At 33.3% G+C, this 26,197-nt stretch overlaps 2 protein-coding genes across 3 annotated transcripts; one reads left to right on the top strand and one right to left on the bottom strand.

The window, feature by feature from the left end:
* The first annotated feature begins 910 nt into the window (after positions 1 to 910).
* On the top strand, positions 911 to 10,160 carry LOC114718033 (plant UBX domain-containing protein 9-like). Of its 2 annotated transcripts, XM_028903282.1 has the most exons (12): positions 911 to 1,074; positions 2,851 to 2,912; positions 3,064 to 3,565; positions 3,657 to 3,740; positions 3,820 to 3,936; positions 4,559 to 4,681; positions 4,784 to 4,993; positions 5,080 to 5,196; positions 6,166 to 6,306; positions 6,718 to 6,774; positions 8,408 to 8,529; positions 10,077 to 10,160. In XM_028903282.1, exons 1-11 carry the CDS (start codon positions 991 to 993, stop codon positions 8,513 to 8,515), a joined length of 1,605 nt encoding a protein of 534 aa, XP_028759115.1. In that variant the 5' UTR covers positions 911 to 990; the 3' UTR covers positions 8,516 to 8,529; positions 10,077 to 10,160. The 2 variants fall into 2 exon arrangements, with proteins under 2 accessions (XP_028759115.1, XP_028759117.1); XM_028903284.1 differs by lacking the exon at positions 6,166 to 6,306.
* Positions 9,044 to 13,811, bottom strand: LOC114718050 (probable methyltransferase PMT16). Its single transcript, XM_028903300.1, has 6 exons — positions 13,116 to 13,811; positions 11,422 to 11,632; positions 11,027 to 11,324; positions 10,065 to 10,457; positions 9,568 to 9,645; positions 9,044 to 9,459 (listed from the first exon to the last, which is right to left on the bottom strand). The coding sequence occupies exons 1-6, from the start codon at positions 13,809 to 13,811 to the stop codon at positions 9,231 to 9,233; spliced, it is 1,905 nt and encodes a 634-aa protein (XP_028759133.1). The 3' UTR covers positions 9,044 to 9,230.
* Between the last annotated feature and the right edge of the window lie 12,386 nt (positions 13,812 to 26,197).

Here is a 26,197-nt window from a genome sequence, read left to right on the forward strand (position 1 = left end):
AATATAAAACCTCAATCTATTTTATCTTCAATTTATCCCTTTTTTTAAAAGTAGTTTTATAGTAATTGCACGTGTTAAAGGTTCCATCAAATGATAGTTTTACTTAATAGACGTGATTAGTAAGGATATTTTAGGAAGACAACATCTATTTATTATAAATAACTAACTTAACAAACTTTTTTATATATTCAAACTAGTCAACTTACTCTTATATTAATAACCTAGAATGGTATTAGGTTTGAACTAAAGAGTTGCCAGCTGACTTGATTGTTAAGTCCATTTGTTTGGCATCATGTATTCATGTTAATTGTTACTAGACTAACTTATCAATTTCAGCTTTAACATATTTGAATTAGTTTTTTAGAAGTAATTTTACAAATATGAAATGAGAATGTAAAATGAATTTTGTCTTGACTTACATAAAGATATTTTTTTAAGTAATTATAGGTTTGCCAAGCCCTTCCTTTATGTGAGAAGGGAGGTAAATGATTAAAGAGGTATTTAAATAGAAACCAAGCTATAATTTTAAAGATAATTTATAACATATAAAATAAATATGTAAAAAATTTTTATCCCAACTTAAAAAAAATATTTTTACAAAACCCTCATGGGAAACCAAGCCACTAAAAGTTCTTTAATATTTTATGAAGGATCTATGCGCCTGGAAAATAAACATTCCGCTGTCCCATGGGGCAGGTGGACGGGACGGGCTGCCTAGCTATCGGTTCAAACGCTTTCTCCGTTCCCATATTCTCTCGCACGTGTTTAACGCCTAGGCTCCAGCTGCCACGTGTCCAACCCAACCTTTTTGTTTGTTGGTTTTTTAAACCCAACTTAAGAAAAAAAAGATAACCCAGCGAACAAAAGGTAGCGCGCACTCCCAGAGTCCCAGGCTAAGCGCATTATTGTACATACAGTGGACTCCACTCGACTTCTCTTGTAATCTGCATCTGCAATCTACATCTCTAGTTGCAAAGATCTAGGGCCGCAATGGCGACTCCTACACCGGAAGCCATTGAAAACTTCATGAGAATCACCGGATCTTCCCAGTTCGTCGCTATTCGGAAGTTGGAGGTGAGTTTCTCTGTCTAATATGCTAATTATATTATACATTACCTCTTATAAACAAGAAATTACTGTTAAATCCGTTTTTCATTTGGATAAATGCACTGTTCATTATTTTATCAGGCAGCATCAGCGGCACCGTTTTAGTTCATTTTCGCTCTGTGGCTTCTTTATCTGATTCATTTTTCTAGCTAAGCAGACATTCTAGAAATGCATCACATGGCTGATGAACCAAATATCAAAACAGGAGAAAATGTGGCAAAATGGTACAAAAAATGAGCATATTTATTGGACTAAAGTTGATTGTTTAAAGAGAGGCATAATCTGTAATTGTGGATAAAGTATAAGGGTGCGGTTGAATATATAGGTTAATTCTTTTAATCGATTTTCACTACTTTACTTACACTGCTTTCCTCAAAAATCTTCTCATTTATGCCGGAGGTCGTTTTAGAAGAAGACTCCATGGGCAATGAGTTTTGAAAAATTAGAAAGGAAGGGGGAGGAGGAAGCAATATAGAGAAGAAAACGTGAATGGACATGATATAGATACCCAGTGTCAATGCTTTGACTAATGGCTGGTCAGAAGCATGATTCTTTAATGAAAGGTATTGTTAAAATGTCTATGATTTAGGATGAATTAATCTGACTGTCAATGCTTTGACTGATGGCTGGTCAGAAGCATGATTCTTTAATGAAAGGTATTGTTGAAATGTCTATGATTTAGGATGAATTAATCTGATTAAGTTTTGTTTCTCACTTAAGTACAAGTATGTAATTATATTTCATATATATATATATATATTAGTTGAATAGTTATTGCCTGGTGATTCATACGCATGGAAATTAGGGATGAAAATTTTGGGTGAGCCCAGTTCTTTGGGTCTGGTAAGACTACTGTTGACTGCTATGGGGACAGTCGAGAAAAGCCTGAATAAAACTAACTGGGGATATAGCCGGGTCGGGTCATGCAACTACTCATCAGTTTTCACCATGTATAGGGTCAGCTTCAGAACTATTTTTTTAAGGGCATTATACATCAAATTCGAAGGAACTCATGCCTGGCCTGCTACACGTGCTATGGGGTATTAAGTAGCTGTAGAAGGTTCTATTTTCCTTGATGGACAAATGGTCTTGAAAATATGACATTAAGCATGGTGTGTTGGATGAAAAATGGGGAGTCAACAGTGATTTATGTGAAAAATGGAGACGAAAGGAAGATTGGAGGACTTTTGAAATTTATATCTGATAAGAGTAGTGATTTATGAGACATTTTTTAAAATGAACGTCGGGGCTTCTTCACTGAGGAAATTCTTTTTAAGATTGGAGATCGTAATGAATGCCAGTTCTGTATTTTAAATGTTAAGGCAAGTTGTCCTTGCCTATTGAAATACTAGTTTCAACATGTATTCAATGGATTTGGAGATTGACTTGGTGGATGTGTTCTTCTCTTTTACTTATGATGCTTCAGAACTAACTAATAGATCATACGAGTGTAGCCATGGCTATTTACATTCTCAGGAATTTCTTTTTGGATGAGTATTTAGAAAGATCAAATCTGTAAATGAAATCACGTTTCAAATTGGGAATTACTACGATTGGGTTTGTAATCAGAGCATATCCTTTTTCTGTAACTATCTTCTTTGTGTGTTGTCCATGTCCATTATTATTGTATTATTTTGCTTATGAAATTTCTCGGTTTGACACTATCATCTGGGTTAGTTACATACCGGGTATTTTTAGCATAAGTCCAAACTCTTACACTTTCATATTTTGACTGGTAAGCAGGAGTATGGAGGCAATCTTAATGAAGCTGTCAATGCTCATTTCATTGAAGGGGATAAACACATGTATGGAAAATAATTCATGATCTTTTTCCTATTTCCTTTCATATTTTTGTTGGAACCTAAACAATGTTACTTCAGATACCATGAGAAATTCTGAGTTTTCTTCACCTTTTCTTTTATTTACACGTTTGTTTGTTGCAACTATCTTGTCCAGCATGGGGCAAAATCTTACTGCTGGTCCGCAGTATAATCACATGGATGTAAATAATCAAAACCATGCCGGATCATGTGGACTTTTGCCTTTACTCTCTGCTGCGAGAAGGTTTCGACCTTCACTACTACTTGACTCAAATTATAGGAGAGAACTGAGGGACCTGTATAACAGGATTAGCGCTCCTCCCCATAACGGTCATGCACCATATACTTCACACCCAGGAGAAGTGAGGGGAGTTCCTGTGGGGATCAATAGTACATATGAGCAATCCCATTATTCAGGATTGAGCTCTTCAAGTGTAGACGTGACGGGAAATCCCTTATCATATGGTCAAGGAATTTATGGGGCAAATGAATTTCAAAGCAATTTGAACTTAACTCAGCCAAATTTCTCACACATACCAAATAATGCTACAGAGGAGGCAATGATTCAAGCTGCAATCGAGGCTTCAAAGTTGGAGATCAAAGAGAGTGCTTCAAGGAGGCAATTGGGCACTCTTAATGTATATTATATCTTAAAGCCTAGATTGTCACCGCTTTCTTTATGCTCTCTAAAGTCTCCCCCCTCTCTCTTTATTATTAATATTCTTTCAGGATTTAGTAGATGGTAGGCTTCCCCAAAGTATCATTCACCAAGAAGATAAAGATTTAGCTCGTGCAATTTCATTGTCCTTGAAGGTTTTGAAATCATATTAGTATTTTTATTATTTGCTTTCTCCATCTTCTTGGTCCTTTATTTAATTACCAATGAACTCAGATGGCAGAGCAAGAGCAAGCAATGTATGAACATATGGCAAAACTAGAAAATGAAAGACTAGGAGGAGTACATGATAGGCCAACCATGAGAGAGAATGCCAACATGAGTGGATGGCAGGTGCATACTTTGTTAGCTGATGATTGTTTTTCAATGTACTCACACAAGACACTTGTGCGCTTAAGATGAAATACTTGCATGCCTTGGCAACAACAGGTGAAGACCTATATTGAGACTTTGGGAGGCCATAGTCCTCACAAGTTTGCAACTGAAAGGGGGGAAAAAAACTTATTTACTTTTTACTTCTCCCTCCCTTTTCTGAAAGTCTGGCCACCACAGAAATTTATGTTATTTCTCAGAAACCCTCAACTTTATTCATTCTGGCTCTTCCCACATTCTATTTCCAGTTCTTGCTGTTGTGATGCATAACGTATACTGATTGAAAAGCTAGGCAAATACTGATAAAATTATTTCAATTTATAGGATTTGTCTTGATTCTGTGAACTTAATCTTGCAAATCTAAAGTAAACTTATTTGGATGATTGGGTCAGAGATCGTAGAATTATGATATCTAATGTGAAGTTGACTGCTTGAAACTTATTTTCAGTCAGCGTATTTGTTCTTATTGTGTGTATTTGGTGGGAGCACTTTAGAGCATAGGAATGACACTTTCCTATGGACCTGTGCGGTTAAAAAGCTCTACAGATGTTTCTTCTAACAAATGAATATTTTCCAAGTAAAGCCAGGAACCTCATCCAACAGAGGTGGAACCCAAAATGTGGCACAGCCTGTGATGGGTGCTCCATTGAGCGGCACTGCTGGTAGTCATCTTCAGGGCAATGAAGATGTATTTATCACTGAAGAGGTAGCAATAGAAACCCAAGATAATTTGTTTGCTCTTGAAAATTAGCATGTAAAAACCACCGATGTTATGCTGATATTTTGTTGGATCCTTTTGGGAATGTAGTGGGGTAATATGTCATCTGAAGAGCTTAATGAAGCAGTTTTGCTTGAGACTGCAATCTTTGGTGACACGCCTGATCACACTTCACAGAATGTGTCACCTTTCCCTGATCTGCAACGTTGTCCAGAAGGAATTGTGGATCCTAATGTGCAGTTTTCCCCAACTGCAGCATCACTGTCATTAACAGCAACTCGGTTGCTAAGAGAACAACAGGTTTAAATTCTTGCCCGCAATGGCTATTTTTGTGTTTAGTGTGCACAATGTGACAGGATAGCATGATGTTTCTAACTTGCATGCAGGATGCTGAGTATCAAGCATCACTGCTGGCTGATAAACAAAAGGAGTTGAATGCTCTAAGACAAGTTGAAACTCAGCGCTTAAAGGGAGAAGAATCATGCAAGAAGCTTGAAAGGAAGGTAATAAATTCGTTAAGTTTCTTGCTTGTTAAATTGTTTTGTTGGTGTAAGCTAACTATATAACTTTTATTCCTTTCTGATTAGGATGTAATGTTGCTCAAGGTTGTAGATTTTCGTAGTTGCCTGACTTTCAAGCGTTTAGTTGTGGCATTTTACTAATCAGTAATGCTGGTTAGATATTAATGTAGAATTCAATAACATGAGTATAACTAGTGGTAACTAACAATGCAAGTAATTGCCAACTTGATAGTTTGTCTAGAAGAATTTCAGCATTACACAACTCACATCATCCTTGTTTCTGATATTGAATCATGCTAGTAATTGCCATCTTGGCCTTGATCAGAGGATGACGTGGTCTTGGGTATAGGGCTATGGGCTGATGCCTTGAGTTTGTATGACTTCCGATGTATCAAACAATAATTCTAAATTTAATATTAAACAAATATGTTGTTTTATCATCAAATAATTTGGTAGGAGTATGTTGACATGTTGATTCGCAAACTATTTATTTGGAGGACTAAAATCTTCTAAAGATGAATTTGTGGTTCTAGTCATAACTTCATTTAAATGTAGTTTTGTTTGACCAAAGAGGAAACTCCATCTTATCTATACAGTTCTCTTGGTGGAAAACTTCATGATTGTCTTCTTTGTTGATCGTATTAAATGATGTAAAGGGGGGGCCTTCCTTGACAATATTTTAAAGGGATTGGTCTGAGGGATAACATTAGTACACTAATTGTTGCGTTCTTTAGTTTTCCATTTGTGGTTATTGATATCGCCTTGCAGGGAAGAATTTTGTCCTGTTCTGTAGTATTCTGGCTTTGGTATGGTCTCGGAAGGTTTTTTTGGGGTGAATATCATAGCAGACAGTTTTGTTCTTTATGCTGTGGAAATATATGGAACTATTAAATTTTGAAGTCATGTACTTTTTTCTTTTTGGGGTATTTATGTACGTGCTGATGGTTGTAGGAGGAGAAAATGTTTGGTAAGAAAGAAACTTTTCTTCCTGAGGAACCCCCCATCGATGATGAGAATGCAATTACTATTGTCATTCGAATGCCAGATGGTAGTCGGCATGGGCGTCGATTTCTTAAGACTGACAAGCTTAAGGTAAACTATTATCAGAATTTCAAAGCTGTAGAGTTGACGTTCATTATAATTCAAATAATCTTTATGATGAATGAGATCAAGTATTGAAAAAGGTTAATATATAAAACTACAGTTCCTATATCCTAATTGATGTTCTCACTTTGTCACACATGCATATATGGAACCGTTTTATATTGCTTCTTAATTTGGAGGAAAATAATTGCTTATCTTATTTTTCAAAGTTAACCCATTTAGGGGAAAATGTTCAAGTCTGGATCCTCTCTATTTACCTTATGGATTGTCTGATAACGATCACGAAATAAGGTGCATAGAGCATGTCAGAGGGAGACTTTTGTAGATTAATGCACTTATTGTACATTGTTGTTTAGTTGGGATGCATGGCTAACAAACTGTGATTGTGCAACTGTGTAGCTTATTTTTGATTTCATAGAAATTGGCGCAGAACTGAAGCCTGGCACCTATAGAATTGTAAGTGTTCCTTTCTTTGTCGTCTGATTTTCTGCATTGAACCTTCTTTGAAGTCTAATATGGCATGATTTCTTACAACTGAGTAATCAAAGAAGTTCTTTAGTTGTGTAATATTCCCTTCTCTCGTGGTATTTAATAAAAAGTGTCGAAGTGATTGAATTTTTCCTTTAACACACAGACAGAAATGTGTATGTTCACTGGGGAAAATGCTTTTGTCCTCAATTTTATGTGGAATCTGGGGTGCGTTTGGTATGGGGAATTTGGAGAGAAGGGAAGGGAAAGAGATGGATTTAGCTCCGTTTCCCTTATTTGGCAATCCAAGATTTGTAGGAGGGGAGGGCAATTTTCATAAAATTTTCCGTCCCCTCCCCTTATAACCCTCCTTTTTGGGGGGATTTGGAGGGAAAAGGTATATTTTTATCTTGCTTTGACTAAATTGTCCATGGCTATTTTTAATATTTCCATCCTACCCTTTGCCTTTCTTCCTCATCTCATCTCACCCAATATGTATATATAGTTATATATTTATTTGTGTTCATTGAACTGTCAAATTTTTTAAAAAAGATTTTTTCAATTAAAAATGATCAATGGAAATTTTAAGTTAAAATGTTAAAAGTTTAAAATTGTATTCCAGTGTCAAAATACTCCGACCAATATTAAGCAAAAATTGTTAATTAAAAACCTGACAGTTGACTAATTATACTAAAAAAAAATTGTTAACTAACAGTGCCATCAAAACTGATTCTTTTGATGAGTTATGTGTGTGCGTGTGTTTATATTATATATGTATGTATTAAGTTTAGTTATTATTGTGTATATATATCATAGTTATGATATTTATAATTATTATATATATACTGTAACTATGATTATAAATGATACTTTTATATACTAATGTAATAAGTAATTTATTATTATATTTTATTAAACATTATGAAAGTTGGAATATAAAAACAACTTAAATAGAACAAGGATAAAGTTGTCCTTGTAAAAATATTTTTCCTCCCTTCCCGTCCTAAACCAAACAAGGTAATATTAAAATCCATTCCTTCCTCTTCCTTTGATCAATCCAAATAAAGTAATATTAAAATCTCTCCTACCCCCTCACCTTCCATTTCCTCCATTAAAATCTCTTCCCTCTCCTTCCTTCCATTGAGCCAAACAGACCCTTAGTATCATCTACATCAGTCATCGGGCAAAAAACCATTCCTATCTTGAAAAGAAGTCATAAATGGAGCAAAGTCATTTTTCTCAACGCAAAAAAAAGTTCACATATTTCAACATTCTGCTTAATACCTGATTGGATTTAATTCCAGTAGTTTGAAATATATCTTGTTTTCTGTACTAGTGGTTTTTCTTGTTCTTTTTTTTTACATCGTTGTACTCTGTGGTTAGGTTTCTAAATATTACAAATTACTTTATGAAAGAATCTAATAGCAAATGGAAGAAGCTGATGGCAAATGCATAAAGAAATTTATCCAGGTGTAATTCTTTCTAATAAACATATAATTGGATTAAATGGGTATTTGAATAGGTGGAGGAATTTTTTTATTCGTCCATTATATTTCATATCATTGGATGCTTGTGTTTGAGATCATAAATGACAATAATTTCTTGTATATTTGGTGAATAGGTGAAGTCATACCCCCGACAATCTTTCAGTATGGATGATGGCTCATTTGCCTTGAGTAAAGTAGGCCTGACCAGCAGGCATGAAGCATTGTTTCTGGAATTAATTTAGATTTACATGTTCCTGTAAGTATTTATGTGTGTGTAGATAATGGTTCAGAAGATGGCATTAATCTAACAGAACTATTGTGCATATTCTTATTCACAGATAGTCTTCATCTGCCTTAATTTGAATGTTCTGTTGCCTTTTAACAAATTTTAAGAAGCATGTATTTTACGAAGGAGTATAACATATCTCCTTCATAAACCTATAAGTTTATACTCCTCTGGTCCTAAATATAGGACCCTTATATTAGTGTGTATAAGGATCTTATTTTTAGGAGCAGAGGAGTAATTATACATCAAATCAAGCATTTTAGTTTTAAACTATTTGTCTCCATTTTGTTCTTTTGAAATTTAAAAGAAAAGAGGACAAGCAGTAAAATTGAAAACCTCATAGTTTTAGGTCTTGGAACTGTCTTAATCCTAATCAGAAACACTCTTGCCTTTATTTTCCGACAATATGAAGGGGTGTAAAGAGGGTACGTGTGCATATAAAAACAAGAATTATTTGCCTGATAAAAATTCAGCACAAGGGTGATTGGTGTAATTGCTTGAATAAGAAGAGAGGCGATTGTAATTTCAGCAGCAATATTGAAATCAGATATTTGATATGAGAGTTTCAATGACTTAATTGTTGCGTATAAATGTTCACTTTGCACCCAACAGAACTGGGGTTGGAAAAGAATGGATTTTTCTAGAAAAATTGAATTAAGAGATGGATCAAACTAGCTCTTGCTTTGTTCGAATGGCACAGTCCAATACTGCTTGGCTGCTAATAGTATCTTCTCTCTCCGGTGTGGACCCTCTTCATGGTTTGCAATTCTTGTTTCCCACTGCATTGCATCTGCAATGCTTTTCACCTTTACCAACACATCTACATCATCACGAAGAATGACACTACCTTTCGGCCTCAAAATCCTATCCATTTCTAGAATAATATCCTCCATATTGCATCTGTAGCACGTGTTAGATGTAATTAGAATATCTGTGGCACATATGTTAGACGTATTTCTATTTTCACTATTAAAATTCATGAGTTTCAGAGTTTACTTTTGACCTTACCTGTTCTGATAAAGGCTGAAAACTGAATCACCATGTATGAAGTCATAAGTTCTTGGGTAGGTGGACATGGCTTCACACCTGAGAACAGATAAACGTAGTTATTAGTGACTTCATAATTACTATTGAAACTTGATACACGGCAGAACTTGATATGCCTATTTGTCTAGACTTAAATTTTTCTATCAAAAAAATTTTAGAATCCTCTACATAAAACTGCCATTGGTGGGAAACCCATGTTTTAGAAGATTTATATATGGCTCAAGAAAGATGCAACTACTTGTTTAACAAGGCAAACAAAGAAATCCCTTTTCAGTTTTCACCCAACAAGATTTGTTGCTCGCCTTGATTTCCCATATAACTTCTAACATGCTAGTATATATTTTTCAATAGGAATAACTTTCTGACACGTTTTTCATATCTGTGAATGACTTGCTTAGTGTGGTTGTTTTCCATAAATCTAGTCTGCTTGCAAACTTTTCACCAGAAGTAAGGCTTACCAATTTTGATAGGTACCAATCAATCCACGTTCGTAGATGACACCGAGGGTATTAATATCAGCCTCGACAGGGACGATGTTCATGACCCACACTGGATCATCAACTAAAGCTGCTGCAAAGCCTCCCAAGTAAGAATTCATATCAAGCAGGTTTCTGTACCTCCCACCGTCTGCTAGCTGATAATCCATGGCTTTGTAATGTGCCACTCTCTTTTTCCATAACTCTGTATTTTCTCTAAAGATCTCTGCTGTAATTCCATTCAAACTTCCTCTTGAAATTCTTGGAGGGATTGAAGTGAGCCTGTCAGGCCAATTGGCCAATTTCCCACCACTAACTTCTTGAATGTCAGTTACCTCGGGTAGTGGGGTCAGGCAGGTGTCCATTTTAGTGTTCCTGCAATGAATCGCTTTTGGTAGTAAGCATCAGAACTTCACAAGGATTAACCAAAAATAATAATAAAAAAAATAAATAAAACACAGATTTTCATTGGAAGGCCGCAATTAGTACTCTCGTTTCTAAACTGCTTTTTCCTACATTGTAAGGAACCTAACGGAATGGAGTATCTGACAAGGCAGAATATGCAACACAAACTTTTGGTGAGCTGATACTTATACTGACTCCTGTCTTTATTATACTACTGGTTTGGTATCACTGCTATGCTAAACCCTCTCTCGCAGCAAGAATCATATGCTTTTGTCTTTCTTTTTGAATCTCTTTTAAGTCTTTATCCAATATGAATCTTCCGTGGACATCACTATCTTCTCACGTATCCATGTTTCTTCATAGTTGAAACTGCCGGAAACAACAACCACAGTAAATCCTCGTGATCATTCCATAAAGTGTTTTTTTCCCCTTTGCCCTTTTTCCAAATCAGTTGCAAGCCTGATGTATTAATATAGTTCATGAGATTTCTTCTACCAAGAAAGCCCTCTTAAAACTAAACCTATAAAGTGGGAAATTACCATGCTGTGTCCGGATCCTGTGCCTCGCAGAAAGGTCTGTTCTGAGAGATCTTTCTGGTATTCTTGCAATATGCATGATTTCTGGGTTTCTGCCATATTGCAAGATCATCCTTCTGTACCAATTTCTTCCAGCACAGGCTTCTTGCTGCCTTCTCAATCACGTCCTGTTCTTCTTTAAGACTCTCAGGTGTTCTCTCCCACCCTTTCCAGTGCTTTTCCCAGTTGATCGGGGGCCCCGACAGAATCCAATACCCACCAGGACGCAAAACTCGATCAACTTCAGTTAGGTAAATCCCATCTGTAAAACCATAAGCAATTCAGTAACAATGTTCTTCAATAACGAAAGTTCAGAACTGTTCAATCTGTATCTATGTGACAAAGGAAACGGGGTGCACCATATTGGCCCCAGGGAATGAGGCAACGTGAGCAGTGAGCCATGTCAAAAGCTCTGGAAGGGTAAGGAAGTCTCATGGAGGCAAGAACTCCAATCAAAGCAGGAACTCCACGTTCAAGAGCAAATTGAACCTGGGCTTCATGCGTGTCTTTTGGGGCAAATGACACTGTTAAAATGTCTCGAGATATAAGGTAAGCTCCCCAACTGGCCACCTGAAAAATAGCCAGTAAAATATTTCACAAAGAATCCTAAAATATAAGGATTAAGGTACCAAACTACAAATTTGTTCTAGAATTTTTTACTCACAAGCGCTAGCGGGTATTTGAAAGTTTTTTAGGAAGAGTTTAAAATCATAACAATATTATCATATACCATTAAAAATGTTAATGATCAGCGTCACTATTTTAACAGTAAACATTAATTTCTTGAGGGTAGAGGGTAATATTGTTATAATTTTAAATTTTTCAGGTAAATTTGCTTTCAAAATTTTTTTTGGATACCCAATGTTCTTATGACAAATTTGCACTTTAACCCTAAACATAAATGAGAAAAAAAAAAAAGGAAGAAAAGGGAAAGAAAAAAAGCCTTGAGTTTTCTATGGTGTTAATGAGACAGTGACATCGGAGTGGCTTCATTTTACAAAATGAAATAGTTATCATGCACGTTTATACTATTTCAGTGTCATATATTATTGCAGATCGCATCTGATATACTAAAGTTTGCGTAGTGATTATGGAGACATCTCTCTATTTTAATTACTCAGGTTCAATTTTATTTAGGGCTTAATGTTTCAGAATTTTTTTATACAAAAATATCTAGTCCCTATGAATTGTGCATTTAAAGATGATTTTAAGAAGATAGATAAGTTCAATTGACGGATAAAATGGCTTAAAAATATCTTTTTTTTTTCGCATTATTAATATTTGAAAAGTGAGATGAGAAAAGCGAGAATGCTACGGCCAAAGGCATGTGGAACGGCTGTGATGTATCTATGCCTTTTAATTCTTCAAAAAATTTTACTTCAAAAGAAAAACACATAATGTAATGTAATGTACATATGCAATTCCTAAATTTAAAAAGAAAAGACAAATGTGCGTGGAAGTCCTGTTGAATAACACGGGAAAATATATTAAAAATACAATAATTAATGGGATTTGCCGATTTGTCATGTCTATCTGATAGAACTCTTATATGTGGTAAGCATGGAATAATCTTCATTAATTTTCCTTTACAGCACTCCCCCTTATTTACCTGAATTGTGTAGTCTCATAAATGATCCTACCCTCCCAGCATCAAAGCCAAAGAATATATAATCTAGAACTTCAAATTAAAAGTTTCCCATGCCAAATAATTATAAATTTTAAAAATTTAATCTTTCTCTAAGTCATTCCAACATCAAAATTGACACACACACACACATATAAAATAAAGCATTTAGTAAACTACTCAGTGAAAAAAAAATAACAAGGAGCAAGTTCAATTATTGGATCTCTTTCTGACTGGTGGACTTGGCCATTACTGCTCTAAAAGTTGTTAAACTACCCGCAGCAGAAAGGCGAACCATCCGGTTCAACGAGCAAAAAAACCGGCGGTTCACAAAGAAAATTTAAAAGAAATGCTTGATATTACGAATCCGATTATGGAGTCCAAAATAGTGTTCGGTTCAAGAATCGAGAAAGGAGAAGAATTCCGTACCCCACAGCCGGTGTCTATGGCGGTTCTGATAGATCCATCTTTCAGGTTGATCAGTTTTCCGATGTCGTCGATGTACGCACCGGCGCCACGTGGAAACATGGTCCCACCACCAGGGAACTTGAACCGGTCCTTTTCGAATCGGACCCAATTCTGTTTCGCCTTCTCAATTGTCAGCTCCTTGTGAGGCACGTTAGCGTACCAGACAAAGTCCCGACTCGTCGGCCACCGGAACGGAATTCGGTACCCAAAGGGCGCCGGAATCCGGCACTTCATTAGCTCCTCCTTCTCTGGGCAATGCCTTTCCCGGTAGATTAGCCTGTCCCTGTCGAATTTCAGGGACCTCTGAACGTCCTGACAAGGAGTGTACTCAGAGAAGGACGCATCGCAGGGAGGGAAATTAAAAGCACGCTCCGCCGTGGGACGTGGGTCAGGGAGGTGATGACGGGACGAGAAGTCGAGATTGACATTCAAAGGCGCCGGCGAGATTGACGTGGTCGAATTGTGGTCAATGCAAAAGGGAACGGGGACGCCGGAATTGGCTTTGACTCCGGCGGTTGATCGGAGGCTGACCAGGGGTGAATGCTGCCAGAGGCTGAGGAGGTAAAATATAGTGCAGAAGACAGTGGTGACGATGAAATAGTGAAGATTCTTGATGACATGAGGATTGTAAAGAGGAATAGTAGGATAATTGGCCATTCTTGTTTGAAGATAATGATCAGAAGTGAAGAACGAGAATGTTGTTATGGAGTTCTTGGCTTCTTGTTTTGCTGGTTTAGAAGAAGAAGAAAGGCATATTTCTAAGAGAAATGGAGTGCAAATAGTAAGTACATGTTAGTTGTTAGTTATCAGTTTACGTCTCTTTCTTCTTCTTCTTCCCTTTTTTTATTTACGGGAATATTCCTTCTATTAACTAACTAATTAATGAAAAATCTAACAAAATTGCAAGAAAAAAAATCATATAAATTTATAATAAATAAGGACATTCAATAACCTTAAACAGTGTACTCTACCTCACACTATATATATAGAAAAAGGATGTCAGGTGCTAATTAAATTTGTTTTTGTTGTTTTTTGAGGTGATGAGCTACTCTTCCGGTTCTTAATGTACAATTAAATTAATTAATTTAAGTAGATTAAATATGTTAGTTAAATTAGCTAATCTAATATGTTTTTTTCCTCTTAAAACACCATAAGCACCATTCTTAATTTTTTTCCTCCATCTTCCACTTAATTATTATTTGGAAAATATCAATAACAATAAGGTTAACTTGAAAAAATTTAATAAATATATGAAATAGGTCTTACATATAGGAATAACATTAACTTTCTAGTTAGATCTTACATTAAGAACTGGAAGATATAATTTGTAGATTGTATTATTTGTTACGTCTCTTTCTTCTTCTTCTTCTTCTTCTTCTTTTTAAATTAATTTTATTTACGGGAATATTCCTTCTATTAACTAACTAATTAATGAAAAATCTAACAAAATTGCAAGAAAAAAAATCATATAAATTTATAATAAATAAGGACATTCAATAACCTTAAACAGTGTACTCTACCTCACACTATATATATGGAAAAGGGATGTCAGGTGCTAATTAAATTTGTTTTTGTTGTTTTTTGAGGTGATGAGCTACTCTTCCGGTTCTTAATGTACAATTAAATTAATTAATTTAAATAGATTAAAGATGTTAGTTAAATTAGCTAATCTAATATGTTTTTTCCTCTTAAAACACCATAAGCACCATTCTTAATTTTTTTCCTCTATCTTCCACTTGATTATTATTTGGAAAATATCAATAACAATAAGGTTAACTTGAAAAAATTTAATAAATATATGAAATAGGTCTTATATATAAGACTAACATTAACTTTCTAGTTAGATCTTACATTAAGGACTGGAAGATATAATTTGTAGATTGTATTATTTGTTACGTATTTCATTTTATTATATATATTAATAATCATTTAAAAATATATTTCACCCAGAATTATATTTCATCATCAAATGCAACACACGAACATTCTGCTGCTAGAATACTAGCATGATCAAATGTAAAAATATAGACTTGCACACCTAAATCATACTGCTTTTTCAAGCTTGAATTGTGTGATTTATTTTTTAAATTATGTGTCACAAGGGAGAGCAACTAATTTAAATAAAGGAATTGAAGTTTAGCCAAAAACAGTTTAAATACAGGAAGAATTATAGATCATTAGTCCCCAAAAAAAAAATTATACAGATCCTAATTAATTACATATAAATAAATTTTTTTTGATGTGTATATATATCTATGTAGAAACTTGAGACCTACATTTATTTAAATCAAACTATGGTTTGGAGAATAGCTTCTGAAGAATAGATTTTGGGGATAATAGATTTTGTGAAAAAGTAATTATGAGAAGTGAGAGTGTTTGGATAGTTGTTATCAGAATCACTTTTTATATATACAAATTACTAAAAAAGGCATAAGTTAATATGATAATTACATATAAGATAGATTTTATGATATATTTTAATTTGAAGGAATAAAATTGTTAATAATATATTTTTTATCAACATAATTAATAATACATAAGATAATATAATTAATAAATAATTAATATGTGTATATATATTTATAAGATATAAGATTAAATATGTTTATAAAAAAATACTTGAGAGGTGTTAAAGTCATATTATTGTTGAGATCTACTCTCAGGATCTCCCTCGTACTACGTCTGAAACAATGAGAAAGAGATGAATAATTAAGAAGGGTATATCCGTCTAGACTAAAAAAAAACAAGGCACATATCTCATAGGCTCTCACACTCTCCTTTTTTTTTTTTCCCAAAAGCAGAAAATTTTTGTTTCTGCTAAAACCATGGTTTCTGGGCCAAAGCCATAATTTTGACCCAAAACCATGGTTTTGGTTTTTTTATGGTGTTTGGGTGATTTTTCCGCAAATCATGGTTTGGGTCATCACCTAAACACCGCCAAAACAATCTTCTGAAAACAATCTTGCAAATAAGAAAATACTATTTGAAAAATTTAATTAACTTAGATGTTCTATCAAATAATAATTAAATTTTGATGAATAACATTCACTCATTTGTAAATAAATTTAATATTTTAATAATGATATAAAAAGTTGTCTCTATTACAAAATTCATTCATCTTTGTTGAAGATTATTTTGAAAGTCTAAAATGAAGTAAGCCTGCAACTTAGGGCTTAAAGTATATTTTTAATTTAATCTAATAAAAATGATAGAAAATACTATTGAAGTGTTGAAATCCCAAACCAATGATTCAAAATTTGTAATCCATTGGACTGATAGCATTGGAGCAATTTGACATTTTGAAATATTAGCCAAGAGGCTCATTACCTTCGCGAGACCCTGCCAACGCCGTCAATAAAATTCTGGTTATATTTTTCTAATATTCGAAATAAGAAGAGTAAATAACAAAATCAAAGCAGTCAATAACCAAGTAAACACAGTAATTAGTTAGTAGGACTTTCTCCATGGATTTATTAAAGTGTGGGTGTTCCTACTACTTTTTTCGAATTTGTCAAATATGAGTAGTAAATACCCAAACCAAAATAGTAAATACAAAAATAAATGTAGTAAATAGCTAGTAACAGGGCACATTTCTCATGAATTGATTCAAGAGTTTCTAATACTTTTTTTTTTGGTTGAATTCGTACAGACAAGAATAGTAAACATGGAAACCAAAGTAGTAAATAATAAATTAAGAATAAACAGCCGGAAATATGAGACTTTTTTATAAATTTATTCAAGCATAAGAGTTCTTAATATATCTTTCGAATTTGTGAAACATGAGTAATAATAGTAAATAGCAAAGAAAGTGTAGGAAATAGCCAGCAATAGAGGTCTTCTCCATGAATTTATTCGAGTATATATGGGAGTTCTTAATACATTTTTCAAATTTTTAAACAAAATAGGAAATAATGAAACCAAAGTATTCAATAACAAAGTAAATATAATGCTCCGGTTCTTAATATAAGACCCATTTAACTAATTTGATTAGATTGAAGAAGTTAGGTAAGTTAGTTAATTATAAGAAAAGTGACACATTTTTCCTAAAACACCATAATCATTTTTTTAATACCCTATATTAGACCAAAACTTGATAAATATGAGAAGTTGGTCTTATATTTAGAACCAAAACCAACTCAAAAATTAGACCCTATATTAAAGACCGGAGGGGTAAATAGTTAGCAACAGGGGCCTTTCCATGAATTTATTCAAATGCGGAGGTTCCTAAAATGTGAGGGGCAATGATTGTCTCTTTTCAAGCATTTTAAAATTCCAAATGAGTCCAATTAACTTTTGAGCTTGTTCAATTTTGGATCATTCATTTGGAATTTTAACATTGGTATGTTGTCTTAATTTTCTTTTAATTATTCTTTTAAAACTTTATCAATGTGATTTTATGGTATTTAAAATTAGAATTTTTTAATTTCCCATATTTAGGATCAAATATGAGTGGTGCAACACCTCACTTTTATATATACTAATAAGATCATTTTTAACGTCTGTGAATCACTAACACCAGGTTTCCATCCTGGGAAAAGACAGGGAAATTTTTTTTTTTTTTTTACATATATATATACACTAACGAATGATTCACACACTTGAACCCTACTTTTGAAGCACGTATAACAGGCACACATATTTAAAATAATACTACTTTTGTATAAGTACTACCCTGGTCATTCAGGACGATGACCCTTACCTGAGCACTGAAAGTACATACTCCCTTAAAGGAGGATACAAAATAGTATAATTACTAGTAAGTGGGGGTTACTTGCTCTTAAACTTCTAATAAGTCAGATAATTAAATATCAAAATAATTATTCTATAGGTACAAAAGCAGCAGGCATTCCTGCTCTTCATACAAGCCCACCTTCAGCACTTATGACCTTCTTACTCTTGGAATTGCTTGCTCTAGCTGTATAATATAGGAAGGGAGGGTGAGATTCCGAAGAAATCCCCGTAGTAGTAATTTCCATCAAACAAATGTGCAGATCACATAAAGCATGTAAAACAAGCCAAAGTGAAACATAACCTTGCAAGCTAATGCAATTAAGCATTTATGCACAATGACAGATAGAAAAGCTGAATAAATAATGCGAAAGTACCTGGCAATCACTGCCCCATGTCTATTAGACAAGCTGAATAAATAATGCGCTAATAATTGGCAATCACTGCCGTGCAAATATTTGGCAATCACTGCCGCGCAAACAATTGGCAATCACTGCCGCGCATATAATTGGCAATCACTGCCGCGCATATAATTGGCAATCACTGCCGCGCATATAATTGGCAATCACTGCCCCCTGTTTATCAGCTGCACGTGGTCACGGCTAAAAATCCAGGAATTAAGGATTACATATTCTCATGCTTTAGAAAAGTAATATGGCACAAACAGATATGCAGCAATCATACACAAGTGTAAGGTAAGAAAGAACTACTACCTGAACCTTCTGCTTCAAAATCAAACCTTACTTGTTTCCTTTCTCTTAGCTTCTTCTGTGGACTTTTGCAGATATCAAAACCTATTATTTTAGTAAGGGCAGGTTAATGCTTGATCCAACTAAAATTCATAAATTAGAAATCTCTCTTTAAATCCCAATCCTTTTTCAATCTCTATTAGCCTTTAATTACTCTTATCCCCTTGCCTTACAAGCTTACTAATCGAAAGTGTGTACACATACACAAATATATACTTTATAGCACTTCCCATGCCCAACACCTAACACTTAGGCGCCTATGCTAGAGTATAAATTATTGTTCTTGTACTTTTAACTTGCTTCTAAAATTGGCTTGGCTTAATTAACTTCATACCGTAATTTCCAAATCCATACAATTCTTATCTATTATATTTTAAGGACAAAGTTATGTCTCACAAATCCTCTGAATCCTTTCAACAACAATAACTTGATTCTATAAACATTCTTTCTAATGTATACCTTTGAAATAATTTTCAAACACTATAACTACTAATTTACCCATTTAAAATTTCCTTATCTTAACTCATTTCCAGTCTAACTCTTTCTCTCTCCCTATATATTTACGTACATGTATATATCATTAAACAGTAACATTATTTCCAAACTTACACTCTCTAGCTCATCTATTTTCAGATTCAAAATTACTAACACACGAAGACATAGATAAATATATTTTACTTCATTCTCCGCTGCACACAAAACCTCAATCCATAATCCCTACTAAAAATTTTCTAACAATAGGGTTGACTTGGGATAAAGAAGTAAGCCTTATTCAAACCCACATATAGAGCGTCTTTCCTTCAAATCCAAAAGACCCGATGGATACCCCCCATTCAAACAGCAATATAACGTATATTCATATGATCCTATATATATATATATAGGTGAACCGAAATCATAACTGTATATATATTTATATGTCATCAACCTTTCTTTTCCACTGAACCCGAAACCAAAACTTGCAGGCATAACAATCTCCATTCGGTAAACTTCAAAAAACAGAGCAACAGCACATGTATGTATCTACACACATATACATACATACTTATACCGAAACTATACACACACACACACACAGTAGTCGGCCAACACGGAGCCTATATATATATATATATACTCCAGCACGTTACAACCCCCCAAGACAATAACACACATAAGTATATATATATATACGTTTTGCATCTTCCTCGGTCCCTTCCTCCAAACCGTAACCAACCTTAAACAAAAGATTTCGCCCCCGTTTATAAACAGCAGAACCAAACTCCCAAAGCTTATAACCCCTGTTTCGGTGACTAAAGAACAGAGGAAGTAACCGATGCATATATAGATATCTATTACTTCTTGTTAACTCCAAAAACTCACAGCACAAAGAATCAGAATAAAGAGTTTGGCTCCAAAGATCACCACTCTAGCTTCGTACAGCCATAGCCCAGAAACAAACATCGACATACAACAACGAAACTCAAGCTTGCAAAACTACACCAGAGTTCGGCCAAAACCAGAATAGAAATAACAGCAAGAAATCTCACATGCACGCCATAAAACACACTCCATAACCATCAACAAACACCGTTCTTTCATCATCATTGAGTTTCAGATTCAACCAAGATTTTCTCTAACTAAAACGTATCTCTCTCTCTCCTTGACAACACCAGAAACATGACCGAAACCAGAAAATGAAGACAGTGATAGACATGTGAAGCTCACCTTGACAGTTCAACCGGTTTGCAAGCAAGTGTAGCTCCTCCGATCACCACCTCCGTCGCCAACTTCTTCCCCTCGCTCTCCGTCCTCACTCTCGGTCTCTCAGCTCTGTCTGTCTCTCTCGTTCTCCTTCCCTTTTTTTTTTCTTCTGGACACCGAATGAAGTGAGTTAGCCGCATGGTAACCAGCTGTTACATGGAGAATTAAATTTAGACGCGTGGAAGACCAGCTGTGCCACGGAGAAACGGTTCAGCCATATTGAGGAGGAGGCAGCACGTATATTATAAAGTTCCTGGACCAATCTTGACCTCACACATAATTATTTCTCCAATCCTATCATTTCTCCAATTTTCTTTTCTGAAATATAAGATATATCCAGAGAAAATAAACCAGTCTTCCCTGAAAATTATCTATTAAAATTATTTAAGCCATTTTTGGGAAATACCTTTTCCAAAATGTCTCTAAACCCTAAAAATCATTATTCCATAATTTTCCCCCTTTATTTGGCAAATAAATAATTTTAATAAATTTTTCTCTTTTCTACTCATCCTAAATCATAAAATTCGGGGTGTTACAAGTGGTAAAAATATTTTCTTCTCTTCTCAAAATCTTGTTTTTTTTTGGGCCTTGGGGATATCTATAGACCCACATTATTTGTTGAATCTATTTATCAATAACTCATGAATTTGCCATACTCTTACCTTCAAACACTTTCACCAATGTTATGCTATTTGAGTGTAAAAGAAAATGTGTTATAGATATACTTTTGAGCTTTCTCAATTTGAGGGCTAAATTTCATGTTCCATGTGCTTCCGTTGTCGTATATATGGATAACCCACCAACCTTATTAATTTTGAATTTTCATCTCTCAATTGAGCATTTATAATCTTCCTTTTATTTTTTTATAAATAAAGGTAGCGTAATGTTATAATGCTAATTGTGGACAAAATGTTGGTCCTTAAAAAATTGACAGAATTTTAGAATATTATGGGGGAAGAATTTATATAAATCTAGTTAAAATACTATAATTTAAAATCAGGCTTTTACTTTGAACAAATTTCAAATTAGGCCAAGAGGTCTAATTTATAAAAATAAATAATTTTTATATTTTTCCTTTACAAATTCTTTTTCTAAAATATGAAAATAATAAATTACACCACTATTCTCAAGTCAAAATCTATAAAACGTTCGTTGTCCGAATAAGATTTCCATTCGTTGGCCAAAAACCGAGTAAGTTTTCCACTCTTAAAATTTATGCGTGTTTTATATGGAGCATGGATCAGTAATAAAACTGCGCAGAATTCAGCATATCCAAAATTAAAATCTAACACTTACATTGATGAGAGTGCTAGAATAATTATTAATGTGAATTGAGAAGTGTGTTGTTATTTTTTGTCATCTATTAAAAATTTATTATTTTCAAATTTCAGGAAAATCGCAAAAAAATTTCAGAAAACAAATTTGTGAGAGGGGAAAAAAAAGATAACAGCTCATTATAATCATAGAAAAGTATTCTACAAACATTTATAAATTTTCATATAGGCCTTTTAGCCTGACTAGAAATTTGTTGAAAGTGTATGCCTTATTTTGAATTTTAGCATTTCAGTTGGATTCAAATGAGATTCTCCTTATTATGGGCCTGTTTGTTTTCTTATTTGAAAAATAATTTATTTTAAAAACAAAAAATAGAAAAAAAAAAGTTTGATTATTAATGTTTAATTAACTTTTCTGCAAAAATAAAAAATAGAAACATGTTGCGTTGTTAAAACAAAAACTTAAAAGCAATTTTACGTTTTTTATTTTTTTTTCCTGTTTTTTTCGTAATTCTCCTCTTCACTCGCGCAAGTTAGGGCCTACGTCGTTTCTGTCATCGTCGCACTCATCACTCTGCCTCTCGTCTTCTATGTGCTCTCCAGGTTAATTTTAAGAACAATTGTTCTAAACAACTTTTTATGTTTTTTTTGTTCAAATGCAATTTTTCAGAACAGTTATCTAAACAAAAAAATTTTTAAATCTTATTTAAAAAGTAATTTTATAAAACTATTCTAAAATATTAAAATTAAAAAAAAAAAAAAAACAAAAACAAACAGCGCCTATGTTTCTTAGTTCTTACATTGTTTTGAATTTAAAATAAAAAATTAGAAAATATTACAAAAATAATATTATTAATGATGTAATTCATGTTAAGGAATTCATTATCTGGGTCAGTCCGTGATGTATTAAGTCAAATCTGCAACCCAAAAGCCAGTATGCAACTATAGATTAAATTAAAAGTCTAACCTGATTGTTCAAAGTTAGAACAAGTTAAACAAGTTTAGAATCACGAAGACCTAATGATACTACCTCTGATACTTAATGTAAAATCTTATTTGACTTTTATTTTAATCTTAAATATAAAATCTCAATCCACTTTATCTCTCATATTTATTTATTTTTCCTAAGATAGTACTTCTGATAATAGTAGTTATAGTCAATATACTTGATTAGTAAGGATATTTTAGGAAAGACAACACATATTTATTACAAGTAACTAACTTAACTTGTTTCTTTAATTTACTTAAATTAGTATACTAGCTCTTATATTTAGAACTAGAGGTAGTAGTTTTTAAGAGAGAAAAAATAAAACTTAGAGAATAATGAAAGTAATTTTTTGTCAAAATGTTTTATTGAAAGCATAACCAACCTAGTGGATCATTTCAGTTTAGCAGATGACTAAGCTTAATTTTTTTTCCCTAATAATAAGAATCTAATGAAGAAAATGGGACATGCAAGTCAAAATTGAAAGTGAATGGTTTGACTTTTTAATTAAAAACGATAAACGTCACATATGATAAGGGTTAAAATGGTTGTCCTAATGAATGATTTCTATATCAATCCTGATTCAGTTAATATGTGAACCATTTTCATTGCAGTATTTCGGAAAATATTTCCCACCTTAGAGGATTTGTTTTTCTACTGTTTATTGTATGAAGAGTTTAAAAAACCGTAAAAAAGGGTTAGAAGAAAGTAAGAATTTGAGAATTAAAATAATAGAGTTTAGTTGTAAATTTATTCTGAAATTTTTTTGATGCAAATTTGTTCCAAAAGTTTAAAATTGTGGTAATTTTGCCTTATACCATTAAAAATGTTAAAGATTAATGTCACTATTTTAATGGTCAATGTTACTTCCTCCGTTTCTTTATATAAGAGACACTTAGCCTAATTACGTTGTTCAAAATGGTGGTTAAGATGAGTCATATACAATAAATATGCATTCCTTCTGGTCTTAAATATAAGACTCATTTTGTAGTGTAATCGGAGGAGTAAAAAATATTAACTTTTTACCAAAAATACTCTCATTTATGTGGAAGAGAAAATGTGTGATGCAAAGAGAATGTGTGAGAATTAAATATATTAATATAAGTAATTAAAAGCATGTCTCTTACACAAAAGCAATGGAGGGAGTAGAGCTTAACGGTAAAAGACAAACTTACTATGATTTTAAACTTTTAAGACAAATCTACACTAAAAAAAATTTCAGAATACTTAACACTCCTAAATGAAAACTTTTAAAATAAATTTAGATCAAAACCCAAAATAATAATACCTCCACTAACAACCAGGGGTAGTACTGCTACATGATTATAAATCATTGCGTGATGGACACAAAACCATGACGTGATTAATAGTTATATACTACTTCCAATTCTAATTATAAGATTTTACTTGTAGATTACAAATAAGATCTTATAATTAGGACCAGCAGTAGTAATAATTATAAGGCAGCACTGTAACGAGGTCCCAAGTAAGGAACATAACTATTAAATAGTTCCAGTAATAACAGAGCAGCCTACGATAACATGTTCAAGAGTAATAAATGATAGCTGCTTATTTGTCATTAGGAATTTTTAGTAATTATGTTCCTTACTTGGGATCTCATTGCAATTCTCCTTGATTATAATGCATGCACAGGCACAAGTAGAGTCAGGATTTCATTGCAAGGAAGGCGAATATGTGTGTGTATTTAACCAAGTGTTGGAAGAGACCAAATATATACTTTAGCATATACATATATATTATATGATAATTAAAAAAGAATTTGAAGCCTTGGGAGGCTTCATCTTGTGCGTGCATGGAGTTGGATAACAGGATGTTGGTTTCCAACTGGTTCATACGAAGTGACAAACTTTAATTAATTTTAAACTATTTCATGGAAGGCAAGCTCCAACCTATCCTACGGCTTCATCTTGTTCACCAAATAATCTCAACAACAACAATAAATATATGCGGAACTAATTTAATTAGAATGACTTTATTTTTTAACCCATCTCAGAAAAAAAAATTTTATTGCAAAATAATAATGATGATGATGGTATCCTTGGCCACCAATAATAATGTTATTACTTAAATACATAAGTAATAAAACTGGTGAAAGTTATATGGTTAAAACTTAAAAGTTGAAACTCCACGCAATAACTTGTTGGAGGCTAGGAATTGAACTTAAGTGTTTGAGCTTTCCACTCCATTATACTTCGCCCACAACCTATCAAATTGGCCAAAACCTGAATATCAACGACTTTGGATGAGTGTTGTAGAGAATTTTCCTCCTAAATATAAAATCTAGTTTGTAATGCAAACTAAATTTATATTTAGGGCCCGATTTGTATATCTGTTTACTTAGTCTAAAACAAATAGCTTTTTATGTGGAAAAATCTTTAAAAAATACCTTTTAAATTTCAAAGTCCCAAATTAGGAATTACTAGCAAAATGTGTTGTCATTTGCTTTTCAAGTATGTCAATTGCTATTAAAGTATAGTAAGTAAGATTGATTTAGAATTTTGAAATTTAAGAGGTATTTTTTTTTTTTGGGATTTTCTGTTTTTATATTCTCGCTGTATTAGCATCAAAACTGTTTTTTGCCGAGCATTCTTGACAGAAAATCTTTCAAAAACTCCAATGTCACATGTTGAAATACAGAGGGTACGGTGTTTGAATTTGAGTTAAAAAATTGAGTTTGGTTGTAATTGATTTATAAAATTAATTTTGAGTTTAATTAAAAGTGAAATTAAAAATTAGGTATAGCGTAACTAGCTTTGAATTCTAGGAGGGCGGAAAAAAAAAATTGGAGGGGTTTGGCCCATTATTGGGTTCATTCCCATAATGATTTTCTTAGAAAATGTCAAAACACTCTGTGTACATGTTAAAATTAATTATGAATTGAAAATTAAGTTGATTGACTTATAAAATTGATTTATAAGATTAATTGAGAATAATTAAAAAAAATGGACCGAAAATTAGGCGGCAGAACGAGCCTCTAGCAAATTGGGCTTTGGGTAAAACATCCAAGTCTTTATGTACCTCTTTTGAGATACACATACCTCTTTAGGAAAAGAAGTTGGAGGAGCTAATAAGTAATAAGAATTTAGTCAAGGAAAAAAAACTAGTTCTCACAAAATAGCAAATCAAGATTCAAATTCCCATTTAAAAAGGTGCCTACATTTAGTACCTCATAGTACCTAGTCCACTCTGATATTTGAAATGTGAAATTTAGAAAAATATGGATGAAGTTAAACGTGAGAAGTATGTCATTTGAGGGAAAAGGATTCACCGTTCATGAAATTTTAAAAATTGTTCGTTATGTATTTTAAGGGGACTCCCCTTGCACGCATTCTTTTTTTTTTTTTTTAAGTACTAACATATAGCACATGATTATCTTCAATTGAAAGATACCAATGTTTAGGAGGGAAAAAGTTAGAGGAGGGGAGTATGGGCCACTCACAGGCAAGAAACAAAAAACCGAACTAAATATTAAACTGGTTGAGGTAATAATTTAAGGATAAAGTACAAAAAACTGAACTGAATATTAAACTGGTTGACGTAATA

Source organism: Neltuma alba, unplaced genomic scaffold (assembly GCF_004799145.2).
Source record: "Neltuma alba isolate B1F8T4 unplaced genomic scaffold, ASM479914v2 tig00011794_pilon, whole genome shotgun sequence".
NCBI lineage: Eukaryota > Viridiplantae > Streptophyta > Magnoliopsida > Fabales > Fabaceae > Neltuma > Neltuma alba.